Source organism: Cygnus atratus, chromosome 8, assembly GCF_013377495.2.
Source record: "Cygnus atratus isolate AKBS03 ecotype Queensland, Australia chromosome 8, CAtr_DNAZoo_HiC_assembly, whole genome shotgun sequence".
NCBI lineage: Eukaryota > Metazoa > Chordata > Aves > Anseriformes > Anatidae > Cygnus > Cygnus atratus.
This window is the reverse complement of record NC_066369.1, coordinates 29,620,990-29,644,492: the sequence shown is the minus strand read 5'-3', so window position 1 is coordinate 29,644,492 and position 23,503 is coordinate 29,620,990. Positions and strand designations below refer to the sequence as shown.

Below are 23,503 nucleotides of genomic sequence, written 5' to 3'. Positions count from 1 at the left end.
CTGACCCTAGAAGTGCCGTGACAAGCTTTGCACAGGGTCAAGCTGTTCTAGAATCCCTTCTCCTGCATATTGGATCCCTGTCTTTCAGCCTTGGAGGAGCTGAGCCGTACCTTGTGCCTTCTGCAAGGGGTTTCAGCTGCAGGCTGCCTGGCTGCTCCGGTAGCTCCCGTGGTTTGTGGTATGAGGCACCTCCAGGAGGCATCTCGGCCTGCTTCTAATGGCTTTTCACACCACCTTTGGCCTATGACCAGGACTGTCCTGTTCCTGGGAACGTGCTGGGGCCCTACACGAAGCAGCAGTACGGCTGGGAAGCTCACCATCCAGCACAGCTGGCTGTTCACACACTGCAGCCTGCAGAAACTCCAGGCCGCTGATGTTAAAAACACGCCGTTTTCCCGCCTAACAAATGCTCTGCAGCAAGGTGACCACCTTCCGATAGCTCCAGAATATCTCCTGAACAGGAAAGGATGTCAGAAATTTCAGTTCTGACTCAAAACAAGGGTCTCCACCTATGTGCTGACACCACGATGTGGTGGGGGGTGGGGGCTGGCGGAGGAAGGACCCCCTCTGCTCTTCACACCTGGGGACGTGCACAGGGGTCTGCACAAACAGACTGATGCTGGGCCTGGTTCTGACTCCAGCTGTGGGCATCTCAAAAAGCCCTCGTGTGCAGGGGACGGGTGTAGCTTGCTCTGAAGGGGCAGGACGAGGTGACTGGTGTGGGCAGAATGTCCCTCGCCCTGGGCTACCACACAGCCAGGAGGGAAGCGGCCACACCAGGCCGAGCAGCAGCTCCAGGCCTGGGGACGCGGGCAGAGCCTCCCCTGTTGCCAGCTCGTTAGCCCAGATCTTCACCCGAAATGTCAAGAAAAATAACAGAGAAATTAACAAAAAGCCCTCTGACTTAACTCAATTGGAATATTTATTTTGAAAAATTTATTGAATTAGAGAACAGGAAACCCACTAAATAAAACCAGTCAGGCTGGCATTTGTCTTCCTTGGAATATGGCACTCTCTTTCAGTCATGTTAATATTTAGCTTCTCATTTTCCATTTTTATGTATTTATTTTTACAAAGGGGCTGGGATATGACTAAGATCATTACATGTGTAACATTGCTGCAAAGTGATAATGTGTTTAAGGTTAAACGGGAGAAACGTGACATTTGACTAATAAACTTTTTCCTGTGTTGTGACTCCATAAACAAAGGGAAACACACTGCACTGCTGATGCAGAGAGGAAAGGGGATCTGTTTTCTTCCTTTTTTTTTTTTTTGCAAGGCCTTTGTCTCCTACACACTGTATCGTTAGATGCAAAGAGGCTTAGCTGAATACAACAGATATGAAATGTGTGATGTTCATTTTAAAATTACAAGTACAGCCTGCTATTGACCATCTAATTATGCTGAGTTCCATTTATAAACATAGCTAACCACTAAGTTTATAGAGACTTTTTGTGCTGCTTTAATAGGATATTGATCGAGAGCAAGGTTTGAGTGGACTGCCATTGAATTGTGTAATGGCATACAAAAGGCAAGGTCACGGCAACTGTTCACTCTATGCCTGCAGTCTATTTTTTATTATAATCTTTTTTTCTTCCTCTCATACCAAGCCCAAACAGAGTGTTTTGGATAGCAGTGCTTTGCTAAGGAATATAGAGTACCTTTTTGAATGTTAATTTTCATGCTGCTGACTTTAACTACCTTCACTACTGTAATGCTTAGTATAGCAGAAAACATACAGGCTGCTGTTTAAGAAAAAGCTGTTTTATGATGCCCCAGCTTTCCCACACGTGCTCTGCACCGGGAAGGTCTGCGGAGGAGAGCCTCTTCTCCTCTGCCAGCCTACGGGAAGGCAGCAGCGTCCTCCCGGCCCCTTGCAGCCACTGCCTGGCCCAGGCCCCCACACCTTGCAGCCGGCACGCCGTGCACGGTGGGGCTGGCAGGACTTTCCCTGCAATTTGTTTTGGCTGTGCCTGGCCACTCGACGAGAAGTGTGAGGAAGTCATGTTTCCTCCATCGCACCCACACTGTGCCCGGAGCGGCAGCAGTTACTTTCATTTCTAGCATTTGTGTGCCTGTGTGGCAGCAAGGACAGCTTGGGCCCCTGCGACCACAAGGCAGCCCGGGAGCTCACCTGGCTCCTACCTTGCTGCGTGCCAGGGCTGGCAGTGCCCTGGGTAAGTGCTCGGGTGCTGCTAAAGCAGCTGCTAACCACAGCGAGAGACTGCCTGCAAGCCTGGCACTTGCTGCAGCCAGCATCCTCCGTGCTGCAGGATCCCGAGCTTTTCAAAATGCTTTGGCCACAAAATCACCTCTTACCTGTGGAATTAGCATAACTTTCAAGGATAATTAGTGGAACCATTTCTGTGTTTATACAGAAGTGGTAAGCAACTGCATGTACGCTTGTGTGCTTGTGGTTTCACTGGCTCATTAGAAGGATTAAAAGTCACCCCACTTGCTCTGTACAGCTCCTTACTGCACGCAGTTAACGTCTTAAAACTCAAAGCGTGGCATTTTCTGTCCAGGGTGCAGTCAGAATTCCCTTGTTTATCAGCATGAAGAATGATGTCATTTTGACAAATAACACAGCACAAAACAAATATGTTTCATTTGGCTTTAGCGAATGTTCATAAATCCTAAATCTTTCTTCACATCCTGGGCAGTGCAGTTTATCTGGCTGCCTGAAGGACCTCCAAGGGAGGAGATCTTCCCAGCAGCTCTCTGCACAAGAGCACATGGTGCAGACTCAGTCTAACAGGGGAATAATGTCCCCCGTGCCTCTCTCTCTGCTCCAGCTTGTGCCAAGCATGGGCTCTTGCTCAACCAGGCTGTAAGCTAACAGCAGCAGTCGAGTCCCAGGCCAGCACCTCCTGCAGAGGGCATTCCCCAGTGCCATGCAGTATCTGCACCCAGCAAGTGGAATATTTTCCTAGCAAGGGTGGTCAGGGAGAAGGTTTTGCTTGGTCAACAGCTGGCTGTTCAGTTCACAGAACCTGTACAGCTCCAACTCTTCTTCCTCTGGTATCAGCCCAAACTTCCCTGGAAAGGGAAGAATGAAGCCTCCATTATCTGAAGGGGTCTCCTCAGTATCTGGGGTGAACAAGCAGCTACAAAGAAGCTCACACCTTTTGTCTGCTAATAACATAAGAGAACTGACAGCTTGGTCTGCAACATCCACATCAGACTGGGTGGAGAGGGAACTAGCTGCTTTTCAGATGAACACGTATGATCTACTTTTTCTATTTTACTAGGCTCTGCAAGATTCTGTAGCTGGGTAGCATTTTGAAAGCAAATCTCCATCTGTGGGACTGAAGAAAACAGGTTTCTATTACCACAGTAGTCTAGACTGGTTCAATAGCTCATAGAAACTGTGACGATCAGCACTGATAGATAAGATAGACAATGGTAACAGCTGACCTTTTGCTTGATTAATTCATTCCCCAAATTTGCATGACTGAGACAACTGCCTATTACTTGAGACTTCTTGTCATGCAGAACTCTGGGAACTTTACTAAATAAACCTGGCACATAACTGCTCCAAACAATATTTCATATCGTAACTTTAGATAACAGCAGCAAGCCACAGGCCAGTTAAAACTGTGGGAAATCACATTTTTCTATCATTATATTATCAAAAACAAGCATGGAAAGAAAAATGGCAGTGGGCATACACAAAGATAACCTCTTTGTAAAGCAAACAAACAGGGAGCACACGGGAAGACAGCAGAGATTAAACATGAGAGCCACTACAGACAGGCAGGTTTGCTGCATCCCCAGCCATGGTGGCTTCTAAAGATGCAATGACTTTTTCAAAAGTAAAAACAAGAGAATGGGCCGAGGACATTTTGATTGCTCAAACTGCATACTTAATAGCTGCCGGTGAGTCTGGATAATGGCTGCTCATAAGCTGAGATCCCCAGCACGAAGGCAACCCATGGACTGGTCTCAAGTCAAGACACGGGAATACATAAACCACCCAGCAAGGGTTATATTGAAAAGCACACTCTTTAAAAGCCCTTACATGCCAATTTAGGCAAATATGCAGCAATTACTTTGTCGCTCTGTTATGTTAAATTATCCTCTGAATATTAGCGTGCAAATTCATACTGACTTTGCTGGGAATTTGTTGCTAGACTCTACACTAAACATATCCTACTGGGTAGCCACGGCATGTCAGGCTGCGGACTTCTCAGACCTCACAAAGTAAACAAAGTTACGGCTGGTCAGTACATGTCTGGGGCATCTCCAAGGAAAATCCAGGGTGCTATCAAAAGCAGTGTAGCTAAATCAGTTGCTGGCACTCTTCCCTCTGAGTCAGTTCTGAAGTGATATCCCGATATGCTTTGGGGACACTATTTTTGGTAGAGGTGCTGGCTTGTGGACAGGATATAAAACTGAGGTCTTGACCTTCCAGGATTATTAAAGATCCCGTGAAAAAGAGTGCAAACCCCCACGTCTACAACAGATGAAAGCTGAATCTTTGTGTTTTGCCTACCAACACCTCCTTGCTTATTTTAGATGAAGTTTATGTCTGTCCTGCTCTTCCTGCGTGCAATTACCCTAACCGACGGAGGTGGTGCATTTCAATGGCAAGCAGAGGGAATGTCTCAGACACAGTTCATACTTTGTTTGCAAAATATGTTGAATGCTAGGATTTTTGCTGCATGACGTTTTAGTTTAGCTACAACAAAATATCATGGAAAACTAACAAGCATGAAACATGACGCTCCTGAGGTCAATGCCAAACTCGCGGGGAGGCTGGGACCAGGATGGCTGGGAAGGCTGTTAGTCCTGAACCGGTGCACTTTTCTAGCAGCCCTGTCCTCTCTCTGCACACATGAACCACGGCTGACAAAGTCCAGAGGCAGTTCTGCTGTGTAGTGCTCCTACAGTGAAGATAAGATTGTGGTGCAGTGGGATGCCTTACAGAGGGGGAGGGAGAATCCTTTAGGCTTCAAAAGCCTTTTGTTGTCACACCGAAATAAAGTGACATGACACGGAGACTTTCAAAGGCTGGAGATAGCTTGGTTTTGCCCACCATGGCTGCAGGTACCAGCAAGGCAGCATATGTAGTGCAGTGAGTTAGATGTCAAAGCCCCTATTTGAGCACTTCAGTAAGTGAGCTGATTTACAAATGTGCTGCGCGCTTAGCAGCTCTGCTTGGCTTCTGAGTCCTCCCGACTTTGTCCTTCTGACAAAACTCCCACCAGTCGTCAGGGAAGGAAACTCAGGAGAAACATCTGCCTCAAGCTTTTTCTGTCTCTCTCTCCTGTGCACATACCCCTGATATCCACATCTCCCTTGTCCATGCTTTTCTTGTAGCATCCTATATTTGACTATAAAGCCAATTTACCAGCTGATTTTTGACTATAAAGTGCAGCCTTTCCAAAGAGGAAATAAAATAGGAAAATCCTTACAAGAAACTGTGTTCTGACTCAGAAACAGAGCTTCTCTGCTGGGTTGTGCCAGTTAGATTCCAGCCCCAGAACTTTAACTGGATGCTGAGAGCCAATATACAACCAAACATTCCTGCTATGCCCATTTTTATCACTGGTTGTACTAAATGGATGGGTTACAAACCTAAGGCTTGAAAGGGACACATAGCTGAGTAGCTTTCTTGGAGCAGTGGTAATTGGTGACGATGTAATGTTACTGCATGGCTGCAGAGAAGATCCCCAGAGGACTAGTTCCTAGGGCTCTGCTTTAGCAGGAGTCTCTCTACAAGAGATGTCCATATTCTCTCCTTGGACTATCCAGATTATGCCATAGCAAAATACAATCAATGCACCTTTGATCAATGGAACAGGGTGGTGACAGGTACTCTTAATTCACTGTTGTTAGTGAGTATTGACAAGCCTGTAATGATCATGCTGCAGTGTGTCATTCATGCTGGGGTATTAGCATTCTTTAAAGGTCAAAAAACAAATCCCTCTACAAGACAGAATTCCACCCAGTTAAGGGAAAACATAGGCCTTGTGAAGTTTAGGATGTATGCCCCTGAGCAATGAGGTATCACAGCTGAAGCTGGTATAGTTGTTGGCATTATTTACAAGTTCATCAAATTGCAGTTGTACAGGCACATGTACACACGGCACAGATGAACACAGTGTGCAAAAGCAGCATGGAAAATTCCTGGCTTAAGCACACGGATGATGTTATTTCTACAGGTCTGGTAGAACTGCAGTCCTTGGATCCTGTAGGATATCCACTGGCAAGCTGACCTGTATAGGTGTATCTCTGCACTCTGATATAGAGTCTGCCCATTTTCAGCAGGGTACCAGATAAGCTTATCAGCTTGCACACACAGGTTTGCAGAATTATTATTATTTTTTTAATTTACTTTTTCATTATATGTTTTAATTTTCCCATAGTAAAAGATGTGGCACATAAACACTGTCCCCTGGAGAGAAGCAGGGAGAAGAGACTCTCAATTTTCAAGACGCTGTTTCTGAATTGGGGAAGGGGCATGATAAGAATCAAAGAAAAAAAAATGGGATTGCAGAAACCACATAAACCAGCCACAAGACGATACTTACTTTGTGAGACTCTTACTAGCTCAGTCACACTGAAAACACCTGATGTGACAAAACTGTCCTGGAAGCCCAAATGTCCTACAAAACAAACAGAGTGAGAGAACTGCGATTAGCTTTAAGCATTTAATGACAGTATTCTCAAATACTTTACTTGCATTTAGACTTAAAATGTGACGTCTAATTTCCCACTTAGCAGTAATTATTGTTTATGTAGGTGGGTAACTAGTCATACAGCTATGTAGGCTGCTTTGTGGTTTCTATCTAGAGGTTAGGAAAGCTAACATGACACATCAGCAGGGAGATTTTTACATGTTAAAGCATCTCAACAGGAAATCTGAAACAAAAGAGGACTATTTTAATAAACGGGTACCTTGGATGACCCCTAATGACTTCACAATTGAAATGAAAATACTGTACCTAGGAAACAGACAGGACAGCTAAGTTCCATAATCGTTTTAAACATTATTCTCTAAAGAAACATCTGATCAGGATTATCTACCCATTCATTCAAACAAAACAAGATTTAAAGATATACTCTTCATTTTCTAAGGTTACGCTAGGGAAATCTTAAAATAGATGGCGGTTAAAAAAATTAAATTAGTGCCATTCCCACTAAAAAAAAATCAATCTAACATTTAAAACAAGCTTTTGAAAAGAAAAATAAATCTCTGCATAGGAAAAGCATTAACTTTGAGCTTCGGACTGTCTTTAGGAACCAGGGCGTGCACTTCCACGCTTGCCTCCCTTGTGCAAGGAATACTTCTACACATCAAAATGTTATTACACTTTGCATAACAGTATTTTCCTTCTTCTCTGAAAACATGTCTACCACCAAATGTTCATTTAATTTTCACGGGTATGATCAGTTACAAAAGGAGCAGCGTTCAGGCTGCCACCCAGTGTAAGTGCGCAGAGTGGGCTGTCGCGGTTCACGCGGGACATGCCTGGCCTTCAATTCGCGGGCTGCACTTAGGCCAGGCTGACCTCCCGCTTTTGAAATCAGGGTCAAAGGAGAAATCGCGGGATAAAGAGATTATTAAAAGAACCGTAAAGTCCTGCTTGCCTGCAGGATAAGTGGCGTACCTTTTAAGGTTGTCCTACTTAGAGCCACCGATTCCAGCACGCGCACATATATTATTGAATGTTTTGCAGGGGCACCATCTGCTCCGCTGTTAACTGTTTGTCAGGTGCAGTACGATTTCCTTACGTTTGGTGTATTGTACCGTACAGCCTGCTCACCCCAGCAATACCTGCGCACCTTCCCACAACGGACTGAGCCATAGGACTAACACAAGCTGCCCGTTTGTCCTCTCGCCTTTCTTTTGGAGTTGCTTCAAAAGCAACTTAGCCCACTGCCATTTCTGCTCACACAACGTGAAGTCAAAGAGACGCATCTTGGGGGGCAGCGGGCGACAGGGAAGGTTTTGGGGAGGGGGCTGGACGAGGGCTGGAGGGAGGTCAGCTCTCCATCTCCAGCCAAGCCCTCGCTAAGCTCTGCACCCTGCATGGACAAAGTTCCCTGCTTCCGAGAGGATCCGATGGTGCCAGATGAACGCAGTTGCTAAGCTAACAGACTCGAGACAAGTTTCTGCATCAGGCATGTTTTTATACTTCAGCAATAATGATGAGTTTTCAAACTGTGTATATGTATATCTCTGGGCATCCTTGTGTATGTGTATATACATATGTATTATGTACACAAACATATAAATATACACAAATCTGTCATGCTCCAGCTGTAGATAAATGTACTATAAAATATTGAAATTGATGCTGAAATTCAACACAAATTCCTCAATCTGCAAACAAGGTTTTTATTTACAGCAAGAGAATAAATTTTTCTCTACTTCAAATGAAAAAATGTTCCTACAAGCTTTTATTTTTCCTTATTTTCCAGTTAGAAATACCTCTCAGATAATTGTAGACGCTTTTGCCTCATCTGCTTTGTATTTTACCGTAATAAAGGTGATGACTACATCATTCTGCTTTTTAGAAATGGTTGCTGGCCATACACAATGTTTGTTCATTGACAATTTCCCAAGTATTTTTAATATGAAGATCTACTTTTCATATGCTGCAGCAGACCTGCCTATTGAATTAAATGATCTGTGAATTAAAAATAATTCTCTTAGGTCTTCACTGAAACCACTCATGTGCCTAAAATTAAGCATATGCTTAAGTGCCGTGCTGGATCGGGGCCAGGATGCTTACTACTCCGCAGAGCCCTTCGTAGGGAAGCCAGTCCATGCTATATAACTTCTCATACTGTGCTCATCATGACAGTATCTGAGCAACTTCCAGAAGTGCATTCAGCAATACTACGAACATCTGTCACGTGCTGTTTTTTCACAGCGCACCATACCGGCTCTGCTCCGGTGTCCACTTCCACCTGCATTGCTCAGGCAGGTTCCTACCGCACTCAGAGTGAAGGTGAAATTTAAGTATGTAAGTGAAAAATAAATCCCAGCTACGGTAAGACATTTGGCTTGTTTTTAAAGGGAAAGTCTAGAGCCCTTTGTAATCATGCAATAAAAACATGATCGTAGCATGGCTAACCACGTTCCCTTAACCCAGCAAACCCACGTAAAACCGGACATGAAAATGCAGTAGAATGATTTTCAATACAGTCTAGCTCTCAGGTTCTCCCCATGTATGAGAAAAGTTGATTAAGTTGGCTTGGGCTTGGTAACTTTATTATTCATAAAATCTTATTTTGCTGGGTATACCTGAAACATCCACTTACTTCTGTAGGAACATTTCTTTTGTGTGTTCATGTAATAGTAATCATTAAACAACAGCACGCAACTAGAGTGATTAGATTTTCATCCTTCAATACTGAAAATAAACATTTCACAAATGAAAGGGGAATTTCACAATTCTCCCACTTGTTATTTACTTATAAACATTAGGAAATCAGGGACCAGTCTCACCAATCATTAATAATACCTTGATACCCACAAAAGCGGTGCCCTTGGCTAAGATTTGCATCTTGAGCTCATTTTGATGTATGGTTGGTCTCCGAATTTGCAGTTCAGTAGAACTCCATGAAAGTTTAAAGATTTGACTGTATGGCTCAGATTGCAAAATCCAGGCCTAAGACCGCAGTTTTTGCTGAGCAGAGATAACAGTGCCAGAAGAAAATGAGAGAACCATGATAAAGAGGTAAAGTAAAAGAAGAATGGCTGGGCACTAGCAAGACTGACAAAATATGTAAAGTAAACATTTTATGCCTATTAACAAGGGGCAAAATGCAAAAACATATCAATTCGGTTGTGCCGCTTAATTCCGAATGAGAAGAAAATAGGTAAAGTTGAGCAATTACATATGCAGATGTTAGCATTAAAAACCTCCTATACTGAAAAGATGATTAAACATCTTGAAAGCTTGCAAGATTTACTTTTCATACAGCACTTTACTGAAATATGTGTACTGTGATAGTTTTGCTAAATATCCCAAAGATAGGACATTGAAATTGCTGTATATGATCTGGTTATCTCTACAGCTTTGTGCGACAGTCACATTTTGGTAGTAAAGCAGGTGTTCAAAATGAGGATGAGAGAATTTTTACTCGCGTTATAAAAAACTAACAGAGCCCATTCACTGAAATTCTGGGTATAAATTAAGACACCTGGATAGCTAAGGCAGGCCCTGACTCAGCAAAGCAGCTACAGCACGTGCTTAATTTTATTCACGTGCTTGACTAAAGCACATGTTTATTTGGGCTGACAAAGAAAGATGGGCTGACAAAGTGAAGCAGGTATTTAAATATATTGTTGAATCTTTGCTTTCAGCCCAAGTCTAGGTCCCGCTAGGAGTCATGTCATTACACAAGACCTCACTTTGCCTCATGAGGATGACCTTTTTTCCTCCAAGAGGGAAAATAAAACAAGCTAATAAGACCAAATGGAATAAAGCAGATCAGGATACTAAATAATAAACACATACCATTACTGGAGAACACATCTAATATAGTGTACAAGTATGATGCAATACTACCGTAACACATAAAACATGAAAAACGTCTTTCTACAACTTGATGACCGCTTTAATTGGGAAGAAAATTCATAATGTGATTTACATATTCTTCTTTTAGATCCCAGTAAAGAAACAAGAAGAAAAGGCTTGAATTGCTGGAGCCTAATTCTGATCTCAAAGAAATTTTAAACAAGTCTTTCTACACTGATCAAATAAAGTTTCACCTAATTTTCTCCTAATTTACACTGGCAGAGGAGAAATCAGGATTAGGACTTGTTGTCTAATGCTATTTGTTTTGAATTATTAAGCAAACATTCCTATTTCAATGAGTAAACGTGTACAAAGGCAACTAACCTTCGTCCTAAAATCTAGTTTACAGGGAGAGTATTGTCTGCTTTCCCAATTAATGCTGTAAAAAGGAGTCTCAGACGTTGATCTACCAATCAACCACTTGTGTTGTAGCTTGAGAAAATCATGACTGATGCAATTACTTTTATGTAGAAAGTCTGAATATGGTCTATAGGTTAAAGTTCATTGGGTTATTGTTCTTTAATTGAATATCAGAAGGTATTTTCAAGGTGCTCAAGGTATTATTGTTCTTTAATCAGCAGGTTTCCTTGTGTAATCCAGCAGTGTTATTTTTATGATAATATAATTAGATTGCACCATAAATATGCAAGGTATTTTCTAAAGAGAGATACAGCTGTTTTCCTGAAATCCAAAATTAAATAATAATGGGGAAGAATTAAACCTTTGAAGATGAAAAAGTCCAAATCCAGTTATTTCTCTTCCACTACAGTCCAAGTGACAAAGTATTAAGCTTTGGAGAACACTTTTTTTTTGGGGGGGGGAGAGACTGATTAATTTTCAGTCTTTTGAAATAACAGGACAGGTCCCCCAAACTAGCACTGAAACCATTTCTGAAGCCTTTTTCATGTTCAGCATCTCACTATATATAGCCATCTTAAAACCTTAAAATAGTAATAATCAATTAGGGTCTCAAGCCTATTATCTTAACCAAATGCCTGATTAAAAGAAAAGCCCTCTCTGCTCAAAGTGCAACTTGATTCCTTTCGGTTTTATCCTCTATCTAGATAATCCCATGTTTCACAAACAATGTGGAGCAATAATATTGATTTGAAAATTAATGTCTGTATCACACAGCACACGCAGGCCTTGAGAGAGAGGACGTTATCAGAGGGAACCCGGATCACCCCGAGGACTCCCAAAAGATTAGCTGTTCCACGGCTGCACTGGGGAGGAGCACGTGAGCGACAGAGTTAGCCCTAATCTGCATTCTCCAGCAAAAGGAAAAAAGACAGAATATGCATGCTTCAATCAAGACCTTCCTAACATTAACGCTCTGCTTAATTGGAAGGTGAGGCTCTCCAGCCTGGGCTGACCCAGCCCCTGCAGCCACAGGGGCTGCATTCCCTTCCAGCAGCACAGCACGGATGTGGTGACGGGCATACGGGACGAAGCACGCTTCCCAACCCCGCGTCCCGCAGGCAAACTGGCACGGTGCTCGCGTGCCATGTGCACGCACAGGGAGGAAGATGCACCTCACTTTTGGGAAGCGTCCACCTCCCTGTTTCCTCCAGGGCAAGCGTGGGTGGCCGGGGACACCCCGGGCGGCGACCAGCCGCTGCCCGAGCGCCTGTGCCTGCTCACTTTGTATTTAAAACCCATGTGAGGATTGAGGAGGCTGTCGATCCCAGCCTGCAATGCCCTGTCCAAGCGAGCGTGTCTCCAGTTAGATGGAAGACACCGCGAAGTTGTACACAGGCCACAGGCTCCTTCGATATTACGGGTAACTGTAATGAAATCTGCATTTACTAACAGACCCCAAATATAGATCTCCAGAGCCGGCACAATGGCTTCAGTTTAATTGCTTTGTACAAAATGCATTCCTCAAATTCGTACACGATAAACCTTGAATGGTAAATTATACCACATTTTTATTTCATGGGCTTTTTATAGAAGAGTTAAACAAGATATTATGCATCAATAGTGATATAGAAACCTCTCTCTTTTTTTTTTTTCCCTGACAAATGCTCCCACTTGTATTTTGGCTTGTTATTTCCAATTTAATTTTAATGCCACAGCAATAGCTCACCTTAGACAAATCACACGTTTTCTTATGAAATAAATGCCGTGCCACATGTCACATACGCTGCTATTCTTTCAAGCTCGCCTACCTGGCTTTGGCAGAGGTTTTAAGAAGCACCCAAACTTTCTTTGTGGCCCACAGCAATGGATTAGACCGTCCAGGGCATGTTGTGTCAGTACAATAGAGGAACACTTTTAAGACTTTAAAGTCATGTAATACAATTCTAGGCTGGATCTTTCTTGTTAAAAAAAGTAGAATGGGAGTGATTGAAAGAGAAAAGGGCCAATATTTGACAACAGAAATCAGCATAACCTCCTAACAGCGGCAGTCATGGATGACTGCCCTTTGACCCGGGGAGATTATGTGGGATTTCAATGACAACAGCTGGAAGTGAGCATGTGAGAATAGAGAACACAGATCTGAGGCCTCCTACAAAAGACTGCACAATCCCTGCCCAGATCAGAGTGTTGATTAGAAATTGTTTCCTGGTCCTGGCTTAATAGGGTGTGATAATGAAAGTTTTGTTAACCCTTCACAATATGCAAAACCACTGCTAAATTATTTGCCTTTTTAAAGCTAAAAGGTCTGTAGGTAGCAGACAGTAAAACTGTGAGCCCCTTCTAGCTTTTGTGGACACACCTCTGGTGCTTGTGCTCCAGCTCAGTCCTGTTCCTACAGCTTGTATTCTCTCCGGGGCCACCTGGGACCAAGACCTGGGGGTGCTGGGAGATGCCTTCACTGGGGAGTCCACCTGCCCACGATGACGGGCATTATCCACAGGTGAATCAGAACAGAAATATGCAGGTAACATCTCCCTGCGCGTAGCCTTTCACTCACAGCAATTTAGAGTCCCTAATAAAAGCAACGCCTCGTTATTATTTCAATATGTGTCATATGGAGCTCCAGAGTCTGGGTTGCAAGTTAATAAGCGCGGACCAGAGGAAATGTGGTACCAGACTGGCTGTGTCACCAACACAACCTGCACGGATCCACAGCAGCTTCAGCTCTTAGGAGACACAGCTCATTTTATATCTAAGTTCAGAGACAGTGGAATTAATGGCAACTTATTACTCTTAATGAACCGATCACAGATCGGAATCAATCATGTCAGGTTTTGTCCAAGCAGAGGACACATGGATAGCTCCTTTCCCTTGAAGACAAAGGTCTTCTTGAAACACTGAAAGCCCTTTAAGTTCATGTTTAAGGACCTTGTGCAACGGAAACCATTCCAAGATCTACAATATCTGGTGTGGTTTTTCATTTCTGATGACTTCTAGCATTGTAGGGTACTTTTCAATACTGATGTGGGTGAGAAACCAGTTAAATGCAATTTTTTGATATAACGATAAAAACGAAGAATCTCCCTCTCTACCATATACACAATAAGATAAATAAATTAACTGCATTAATACTGATAGGGGCCTATAGTTTGAAAAACAACAGATGTCTTAAATTAGCATATTTCTGTTTCAGGTCTTCAATCCAAAAAGCAAATACTAAAGAAAAGAAGAAAAATCATTATAAATGGTCATACTCATTTGGCAGCTTATAAATAATGTGCTCCTCAAAAGCCTTTCAGAGTAAGAAAGATGAAATCTATACTGGGATAATCATTATGGAATATTTATGGCATCCAACAATAAAAAGAGTAATAAAAGGAAAAGCCTGCCTCCCTGAAAATAATAATATGAAGGAGTTATTTATCTTCATATTTTCATATCAACCCTGGTAACAAGAGCAATGACAGCAGTGATCTCCAAGGTCTGCGGCAATATTGCCAGTTCGGCTTCTCAGCTTGAAGCATGACTCCATGTCCAAAGGAGCACATGGACAGCACCCGGTGCTCCCGAGCTTCCCGAGGACACTGATGGCACGTGCTGCCCTGGCAGGTGAGCCGTAATGCGGGCACTGGAGGTGCAAGGAGGTGGTTATTGCCATCCCAGTTCCTCTTCCCCTGTAAGGCCCTTTTTAAACGAAAGGTCCAATGTCATGAGATAGATAGGCATCCCATTTAACCTCAGGACCCCCCAGAGACCAGAAAATCCTCCGACAGAGAATAATGCAATGATAGTTTCTCCTCGGCTGGTCATATTTTGATGTCAGCATCATATTTCTGGTACAGTCTGAAAATGTTGGTTTCTATGGATAGTTTGTCTGAGGCAGACTGCGCACGCTCTGTCAACTGTCCTTACTCCTCTCACTCCTACTCATGGATCAACTGAAATTTTGCCTCCAGATCTTATCCATGGACTTTCAAGATAGCTGCTTGCAGAATGAAGGGCTTGTAGGAGATGACACTGCGAATGCATGCATGCCATCAGCACAGCCCATGCTCTGGTCTTCACGCCGATGGAGTGTGCCTCGACATGCAGAGCCTACTTAGTTTTACACCAGTTCAAACTAGAATTTAGCCCAGAGTGTTAATGCCATAAATATTATTGTTGATGTTGTGTGTAGAACATCAGTGTGAAAATAAATGTAAAGATATTTAGAAACTGGTGTGGAATACTTAGGTATTCAGACTAATCACGGACTGAAATAAGCACATTTGTTTCAAATCCTGTTTATAGCACTGCAGCCCCTCCCTCCTTTAAATCTTCCTCTTAACCATACTGATGTTTATTGAATACCTGTCATTTCTCCAGCAGCATGTGCCAACAGCGGCTCACCAGTGCCAGGTTGCATGAAAACCCTTCTGTCTCCTATTCTCCAAGGGGCTCCCTTAGATCAACCACTCACCATACCCAATACACTGAAACCCATAAATTTGCAGATACTGCAGTCAAAATTCTTAACAGGAAAGTGCACCCATTTTGCCCAGTGTAGCATACTGAAATATCACATGGTGAGAAGCATTTCTCACCATGTGTAAACTGTCAATTTGATTTGAAATTAAAATTTTTGATTAACATGAGCATTTCTGAGCCTCCCGCTGGCAGCAGCCCTATTGCTGAAAAGTGACATGATTTGTGACACACATGCTGTACAGAAGCCCCATGCCAGCAATTGTTAAACCCATTTTCATTCTGCTTTAATACGGTATGACACTCAGGAAAATAATTTTAATATTTAGGAGAAAGAGGGTAAGGGCTTAAGGAGTGAAGCCCTTTATGGGTGGAAAGCAGGATTAGAGCAGCACGACAAACAGCATGGAGGTCTACGTGTCTCACAAGTCATGTCTCTTTTCAGCAATAGGGACCATCTGCAGGAGGCTAAGAAAGGTCCACAGCAAAGCACAAAGCCTTCTTTTAAATCCAGTTGATATTTCAAACACAGCGTGAGGTACTTTCCACCTATGAATGCTGAGATGCTTGGGCATGGGGAAATGCTTGCAACTTCAATAATTAAACCCTCTCGTCCGGGAGGTAGGATTTTCTGGTTTCCATAGTGGCCTGCTATTTTTCCATGTTTATCATTTCCCCCAGCGGTATCAGTGGTCACTGAACATACTAACACTTATATGGTGATTTACATGTGCGAGAGGAAAGTTTTGTGACTATCAAGACTTTTAAGCCCAGGAATCTATCTCTTCATCAGGGCGGTGGGAAGATTTTTGTTAAGCAGCTACCAAGTGAACACAAGAAACGGGACACTTTTGCGGCGACAGTTTTTAAGGCAGCAATATACTCATGCAGAAGACAAAAGTTCAGTGGGGATTTTTATAAACGTAAGCCTGTGTCACTGTTGCAAGCTGCTGACTCAACTGTGTCACCTGCGTATTTCTCAGAGTGGATTTTTTTTTTTCCAGTAACATCATGTTCTGAGGAAGTTTATCATGAAACAAGTATCACGAACAGTCATTCTGAGCAGCAGAACAGCTTTGATAAGTGCCGACATGCATCTGACTTTTCTTTTAGCACTATTCATCACATAAACACTCAGCTCGGCTGGACTCTCTGTTCCTAGTAAACACAGAGCCATTTCTAATTGCCATAATACGGTGAGGAAAAAAATGTAGAATTTTAAAAACAATATTAGATGGTGAAATGAAATACCAGGATGATTCAGATGCACTGGAAGTATTCAGTCCTGAGCATAAAACCGTGGGCTCATTTATGTTAATAACAACGTTGAGAATTCAATCTGCATGAAAAATGTGGTCCTCAGTAACGCCATGAAATATAGTTAGTGTAAGTATGCAGGTTCTTTTAAATAAGTCTTAAGTTTAAATAAGCAGTGTGTGTAAATACCTAGTTTTAATTAGTATATTGCCAAGAAATTATACAACTCGACTCAGTGATGCTGTAATTATTTTAGGAGCCATAAAACCCCTCCCTCGGCTGGGGGAAGCTAACTGTATCCTCCAAGGCCACTCCACAGACTTACACGGCTTGGAGCTGCGCCGACAAAGTCCGAACCCCTGTGATTTTTTTTTTAGATTTACATGTCAGTTTCTAGTTAAAGGAATAATCCACATATTCACAGTATGTGGCAGAATTCTCTAGAAAAAGCCCAGCGTCCAGGATGAGCCGGCGGGGCCGGGTCAGGCGAGGGCGGCAGCTTTCCTGCCTGTCTGCTGGGCGATGCAGGCACAAACCCCGGTGACTCCATCAGCTGTTTCCTCTCGTTCTGCCTTCCTGGCACCCCTCTCTCTTCACACCAACACTCTTTGAATAGACTGCGGCTGGACACCACGATAATGGAAGCTGTAGAAATATCTGCTGAAGATTAGATAGCGTAAATGCACTCGAAAATCAGGACTCGGGGCATGGAAGCTAAGTCCCAGGATCAGCCAGCTCCACCTTTCCGCATGGGCTTTCCTCTCCCTCAGAACTGCTTCTTGCACCTTATCTGCTGACAACACCAGTGAGCAAACTTTCCTTCACAATAAAACCTATGCAAATCGTATTGCTCCATTTACTTATTGTTCTTTCCCTTTTATCGCTCAGAGCTTTCTCTGCAGAAGGCTGTTACTCCTCTGTTCCTTACACAGAACAACGATCTCCTATCTGCGATATCTTTTAGTCCGAGGCAGGCTGACTGTCTTCTTCTCAAATACCGTCAAGTCCTAGGCACTCGAGGAAGCCTAAGATGTTGCCTAGTCCCTGTACAGTCTTTGTGTTCTTGACTGTGCACATCACTGGGAAGGTGAATTTCTGTCAGGGCCGCCCTGAGAGATCCCTGCTGAAAGTGGGGGGAACCTCACAAACTTCTCCCCTCGCGCCTGGGCAGTCTCACCTCAGGTACCAAGACAAGGCTCCAAAATGAAGCCCTGGACTTGGTTTTAGGCAGGCAACTACACTTTCAGACAGCGGGGGAGAACGCCCAGGGCAGCAGTGGATAACTCCGAGCCAAGTCCCAGACTAGCTGCTGAAGTCCAGTGGGAAGAGACTGGTGGATGAGGAGTCTCTGCATGATGACTGAGACTCTTTCTATTTTATTCTAAGTTTGTGTTTTGTAGGGCAGGATGCCCTGTCTACATTCCTTTACAGGCTAAGAATGGACATTTATTAACAAGTACTTGGGCGGACAGCCCAAAACTCTAGACTCCTGGCCTGGGACTATACGACAGAGAGGGCCAGTGACCCCCATCTGTGTTTACTGTACTTCTACAGACACATGTTGGTGTGATAGGGGCATTCACTTTCTCAGGTTCAGGCCAAGGTCAGGCCAGAACATGGACCAAATCTATTTTCTCTGTCTCTCTGTGTAAAATGCTCAGGCTGTAGCCCAAAAAGGGCCCCTGAGTTCACTAACTGTGTGTATTTTGAGAGGTTCAAGACTAAGACAGTAAACAGAAGGGGTGGAAAAGGACCTTCTCAGTCCGTATCTGATTTCATGTGCTCATCCCATGTGTGGCAGATACAGAGGTTCCAGGGGAGATGCCTTAAGGAGCTGATGTGACAATGATGGGACATCTTGCCCCAGGAGGCTGCCTCCAGCAACTCTGACACAATCCTGGTAGGTATCAAGGTGAGAAACTGAGATGAATCTGCTGCTAGAGGTCACGTGGCTCAGCTGAGCCTACACTGTCCTCTTTCTGCAGTAGAAGGCTTGTCTCTCTAGACCCTCTTACTCTAGCTCAGCAGTCTCGTGTGGTGTGGTGTGGTGTGATGTTCAGGAACGCAGAAACATGGCAGTGGGGTGGAGTCTCTATGTCCAATGTCCCATCAGGATGTATTTTGGACAATCTGAAGACAGCACAGGGGCTAGAACTTCAGATCTGGACCATGCTAACCAGCCTGGATCATCCTCCCTGTGACAGCCATCAGGTGTGTTTTAACAGTACTCCACGTGTAAACTTTGTACCACGACTGACTTTACGTGAAAGACAGATCTTTTGCTGACGAGTGGCAGTCAAGCAGGCAGAAAGAACGAAAATGGAAAAGGAATTCCACTCACAGGGACCTTTACATTAAACTAAAGCAACTCAGGTAAAAAGAAACCCATCAATTATGGTTTGTAATGCATAAACATCCATTTCTTCTCCGTTCTTTCTTTGCCTGCATTACTGAAATACAGAAATAAAGGAAAAAAATAATGATGGATGGATTTTGGAAGACTCAGAGTTCAATTCAGGATGGATGGGATCCCAACATTTCAGATTCTTATCTCATCGTAATTGGAAAAGCTGAACCTCTCTCGTCTGCAAAATTAGGCAAGACATCCTGTGAGAATGGGCTCTTTTTCACAGCAGTTTAGTCCCCAGACACACGAAAGAATGAAAACAAGAAATGGAACAGAACATTTTTACTTTTGAATAATGGTTGCATTTGGGCCGTTTAGCACAAAACTTCACTGGAAGAGTTGAGGAGGAAGTTCTTCCTGCCAGTATGCCCATCCCTAGACACATTCTTCCACAGAGCACATAAACACTGCTCTAAAAAGATAATTTATCTAAGTAACTCCCATTTTGTAGATGTGAAGGGAAAAACAGAATGGGAAGAAAATACAAGTGGGTGGTATTTACGCTGTCCACTCTTCTACCCTGCAGAAACCATTCAACATGCCCTGTTAGACCCTCCTTTGCTCTTGCAGCCTAAGTCTTTCTTTGTCTCCTCCCGGCTTATCAGGATGAGTGGGAGAGGGGAGGATGACTTCCCCTAGCAGCAGAATCTCAAGTCCAGAGAAATTACAGCATTAACCTGAAACATCTCTGTTCTAAACCTCCCAGAGGTTCAACACAGAAAGAGATGAATTCCCAGAAGACCTGGTATCTCCACTGATTATAGAGGGAGAGTTAGGATTTTAGGTTCATAGCTGCTGCCTCATTTTAATGCTTAACATTAGGAGGGGTGAAATCCAAGCCTTTGAAGTTCATATATAATGTCAGCATAGGCCTAAAAAAATTGCTTTCCCCTCATATCTTGCCACAAGCAATCAGAGAAGCATAGAATGGCTTGGGTTGGAAGGGACCTTAAAGATCATCTATTTCCAACCTCCTGCCACGGGTCTCTTGACATGCCATGCTTCTGTATCCTTACATTTAAATCTGTTATTTTTTTTGTTTGTTTGTTTTGTTGATGTTTTTTGTTTGTTTGTTTTTTGTTTCTGTTTTTATTTCAGAAGGCTGTGAAATACAAGTATTGCTGAGTTATCCTTGTGTTCCTGTCCTTCATCTGGTTCATTTGCAGGAGGGAATAATGATCTGTCACCAAGGTAAATTCATTACCCAGCAGATAATGCCACAGTGTTTCTGCTGCCCATTTCACAGTAAGACATTCTTTCTCAATGATGTTGCATCTCTGTTCTCGTGGGAACAGTTTACGGCTGACATAGCAATAGTAGTAATAACAACTTACATTTATATTGTACACGGGATGATCTTTACTTCTGTCTCCTTCTAACAGTGGACGGCTCCCCGTCCTGCTGCAAATGCATCATTCATGGCCCTGACAGACACAGAGCTGCATCCACTAATACTGGGCTGCCTCATTCCGCAGCTGTTTGCTCAGGTTCATATCCTCTCCAGCCCCTTTAATTCCCAGTTTTGGAATTGTTTTAAACTGAGCTGTGGACCACTACCATGCCTGCTGCTGTAAGTCTTCCCTCACCAAGATCTGTGGGGTTCCCTTCCTGCCTCAAAACACCAGCCACCCCAGTCCGTCACGCTGCCCGTCCTCTCTGGCTTCTTCCCTCTCGCCTTCCTCCTGCGGCTTGAAGTACGGCATGCTCTGCCGTACAGGAAAATTGGCTCCCCTCTGTACGGCGTGGGGACAGGACTAGCTCTCTGCATTCTGCTATTGGAAATTTCCGAAGAGCAAATCCCCTGCTTTTTGAGGGCTTTGAGGTATAACATGTGGGAAAATTGCAGGTGGTCTGCGCTGCAAAGCTGGTCAGGTGGGGACACCCCCAAACTCCAGCAGGCTTTCAGATGGGGATGCAGCTGTCCAAGAGCCTTCTGTTACAGTTTTAAGAGTAAGGAACAGAAGTAGAAAACTAACAGGGGCAGAGGACGTGACTCTCTGTGAAAGAGTATTAAAGCTATGTAAGAAGCTTTCCTCCCCTTTGATCTTAGAAGAAATGCCAGCAAAGGGCTTGGCCCTCTGCAGCCTGAAGGATGGTGTCGCCACCCCTGTGCCTGGTTATGGCTGGCAGCAAACTGCCAGCCCATACCCCCATATCCCCGTATCCCCGTCTCCCCATATCCCAGGTCACCCAGCAAGACGCTGTGCCACCAGCACCCGTTGTCACCCAGCGCTGCAGCGGGCTGGGGCCAGGGGCAGCGTGAGGAGAGGAGGGCCCAGGGGTGACCCAGCAGGGTGCCGACCTCCTGCTCTGCAAAGTCCAGAGACCAAAGGCCAACAAAAAAAAATTGGATCCTCTCTAGCTGCCCTGTCTTTTTCTATTGCCTCCTTTTGCCAGCACCAGGAGCGAGGTGCCGGCTCCTCATCCCAGCGCGTGTCTTGCAGAAGATCCCCTTGCTTCAAGTACGAGTGAGGGAGGATGGGAGGTAATGATGAGAGACACTCTAAAATGATTACATTAATTGAATATTATGAAAATGGAAAACAATGGCAGTGTGCAATAATAAAAAAACACTATAACCATGTACATCTCTTGTTTACTAAAAAGTGCTTTGCTGACTACAGATTTACTCCAGGGCACAGCAGGAAACTTTTCTCCTTTAAATTTAATCAGCTTTTTTTTTTTTTTTTTCCCTTTCAGAGAAAAATACCAGCTATCAGATCTGTGCTTCCCATCCACTCCTAAGACTCCTCAGTGCAGTGCCTGGAGGTGATAGTGTGAACTCACTCAAGAATGTGAAGGCATTTTATAAATCATTTGGTTTCAGCAGGAGGGGGAGAAGGGGAGAAGGCAGAGGGATGATATAGTTTACAGCACATACTCAGCAGTAACTCCCAACTGTCAAACTTCAGCATTTTCTTCAGTTGCAACAGTGGTTAACGAAAAAATGTAAGAGCAGACATGAAATGCACATAGTAAGCAGCACGTTTAATCAGCTGGCACCTTTCTACCACCCCTTCACCAAAACCTATCCGGACACTATCACAACTCAGAAAAAAAAAGTTGTATAACTGAAGATACGGCACTGACGGGAAAAAAACAGAGCAGAAATGAATAACACGAAGTGCTGTAAACAACTTGCAGTGCCCTTTGTGTGCAGATCACAATAGCAGAATTAAAGGAGTATGGTTACAAGTGTGGCTCGCTCACCTCACCTTCCTCCTGCCCCCCCTTTTGCCATACTCGCTACGTTGCTCCTGGGAAAATATTTGTGAACCATTGCAAATAAAAGTCTCCTTCTCACTTTCCAAGAAACGGAGCTGGTACTTTTCCATTTCAGTTGCACTACAGCCAGGCTTCGGAGGGGATTTTATTCTCGCAGCTCTGTCAGAGTCACCCTAAACTTTTTCTCCACTTTCTATCTAGCAAATATTGCAATTAAAAAGTAGCATCTGCAATTAAAGAGTGGTATCTGATTAGCTACAGAAGAGGCTAGGCCCTTCCTGGGAGCCTGGTCGCACAGAAGTGCCCCCCCCCCCCCCCCCCCCATGACAAAAACAACGATCCAGCTTGCAGCAACACAACTTACAGCTTCACTTTTGTAGCTGTGTGTTGCTCTTCACCTGGACGTCTTTGCTTGCGTAGACAATTTAAGATTAATAAAATTAAGGCTACTTGGAAACCACCTGAATAACCCATGAATCTGTAGTGCATGCATACAGATTTTTTTGTGAGTGCACAAACCTTATATGAGCACAAATGTCGGGATCCTTATGAGGGAAAATCACACTACCTTAAAAACAGGTATGATTCATCCAGGCATTGCACCACACGCAGAAACCAGAGGAAGGTGTGAAATAATGACGTGCATTTTCATAGCGAATATATGTATTTGGAAAGGCCTAGAGTCAATAGAATACCTCCTGCTTCGGTCAGGAAGTCAGAACAAAGAACACCGGAGCGAGAAAGCGCGATCACTTATCGCAGCTCTTGGCGGCCCCGTGCCACGCTGACATTCACGGCTGCATGAACTCAGCTGTGCCTGCAGCAGCAGGGGCCTCCGGGAGGTGCTGATGGTCCCAGCTATGATTAAGGTAAGTGTGTAGGAAGGGAGGAAGGCACAGTTTGTCACCAAGTGCCAGGCCAGCTGGGACCCTCACCGAGCCCCAGCAAGACACCCACCCTTGGGCGAGGACACAGAGAGCTGGCCGCCCGATGCCACGCTCGGCCCCTTCTGCAAATTTCAAGGAGAAAGAGCCAGCCCCGCGCTAACTCGCGAACAGCTCCAAGCACACGCTTTTAACATCCAGCGGTTTGACCACAGAGGGTAAAATTTTGGCCAGGGAGCCCTTCCGATGTCGGGAGAGCAGCCGCAAGCGGTGGATTTGGGGCTGTGATCCCTGCGTGCAGGGCTCCCGCTCGCTCCAGCAGCCGACTGGCACTGCTGCAAAGAGACGCTACCTAAATAGATGTCAAG

General features: G+C 44.2%; 1 protein-coding gene across 5 annotated transcripts in view; it reads right to left on the bottom strand.

Annotated features, from left to right (window-relative positions):
- The window catches only part of NFIA (nuclear factor I A), a 244,299-nt gene that overhangs the window by 77,763 nt on the left and 143,033 nt on the right, over positions 1 to 23,503 (bottom strand). For all 5 annotated transcript variants that reach the window (XM_035564481.2, XM_050712197.1, XM_035564482.2 and 2 more), the window contains exon 4: positions 6,537 to 6,611. In XM_035564481.2, coding sequence (XP_035420374.1) covers positions 6,537 to 6,611 — 75 coding nt within the window. The remainder of the gene's footprint in view (positions 1 to 6,536; positions 6,612 to 23,503) is intronic.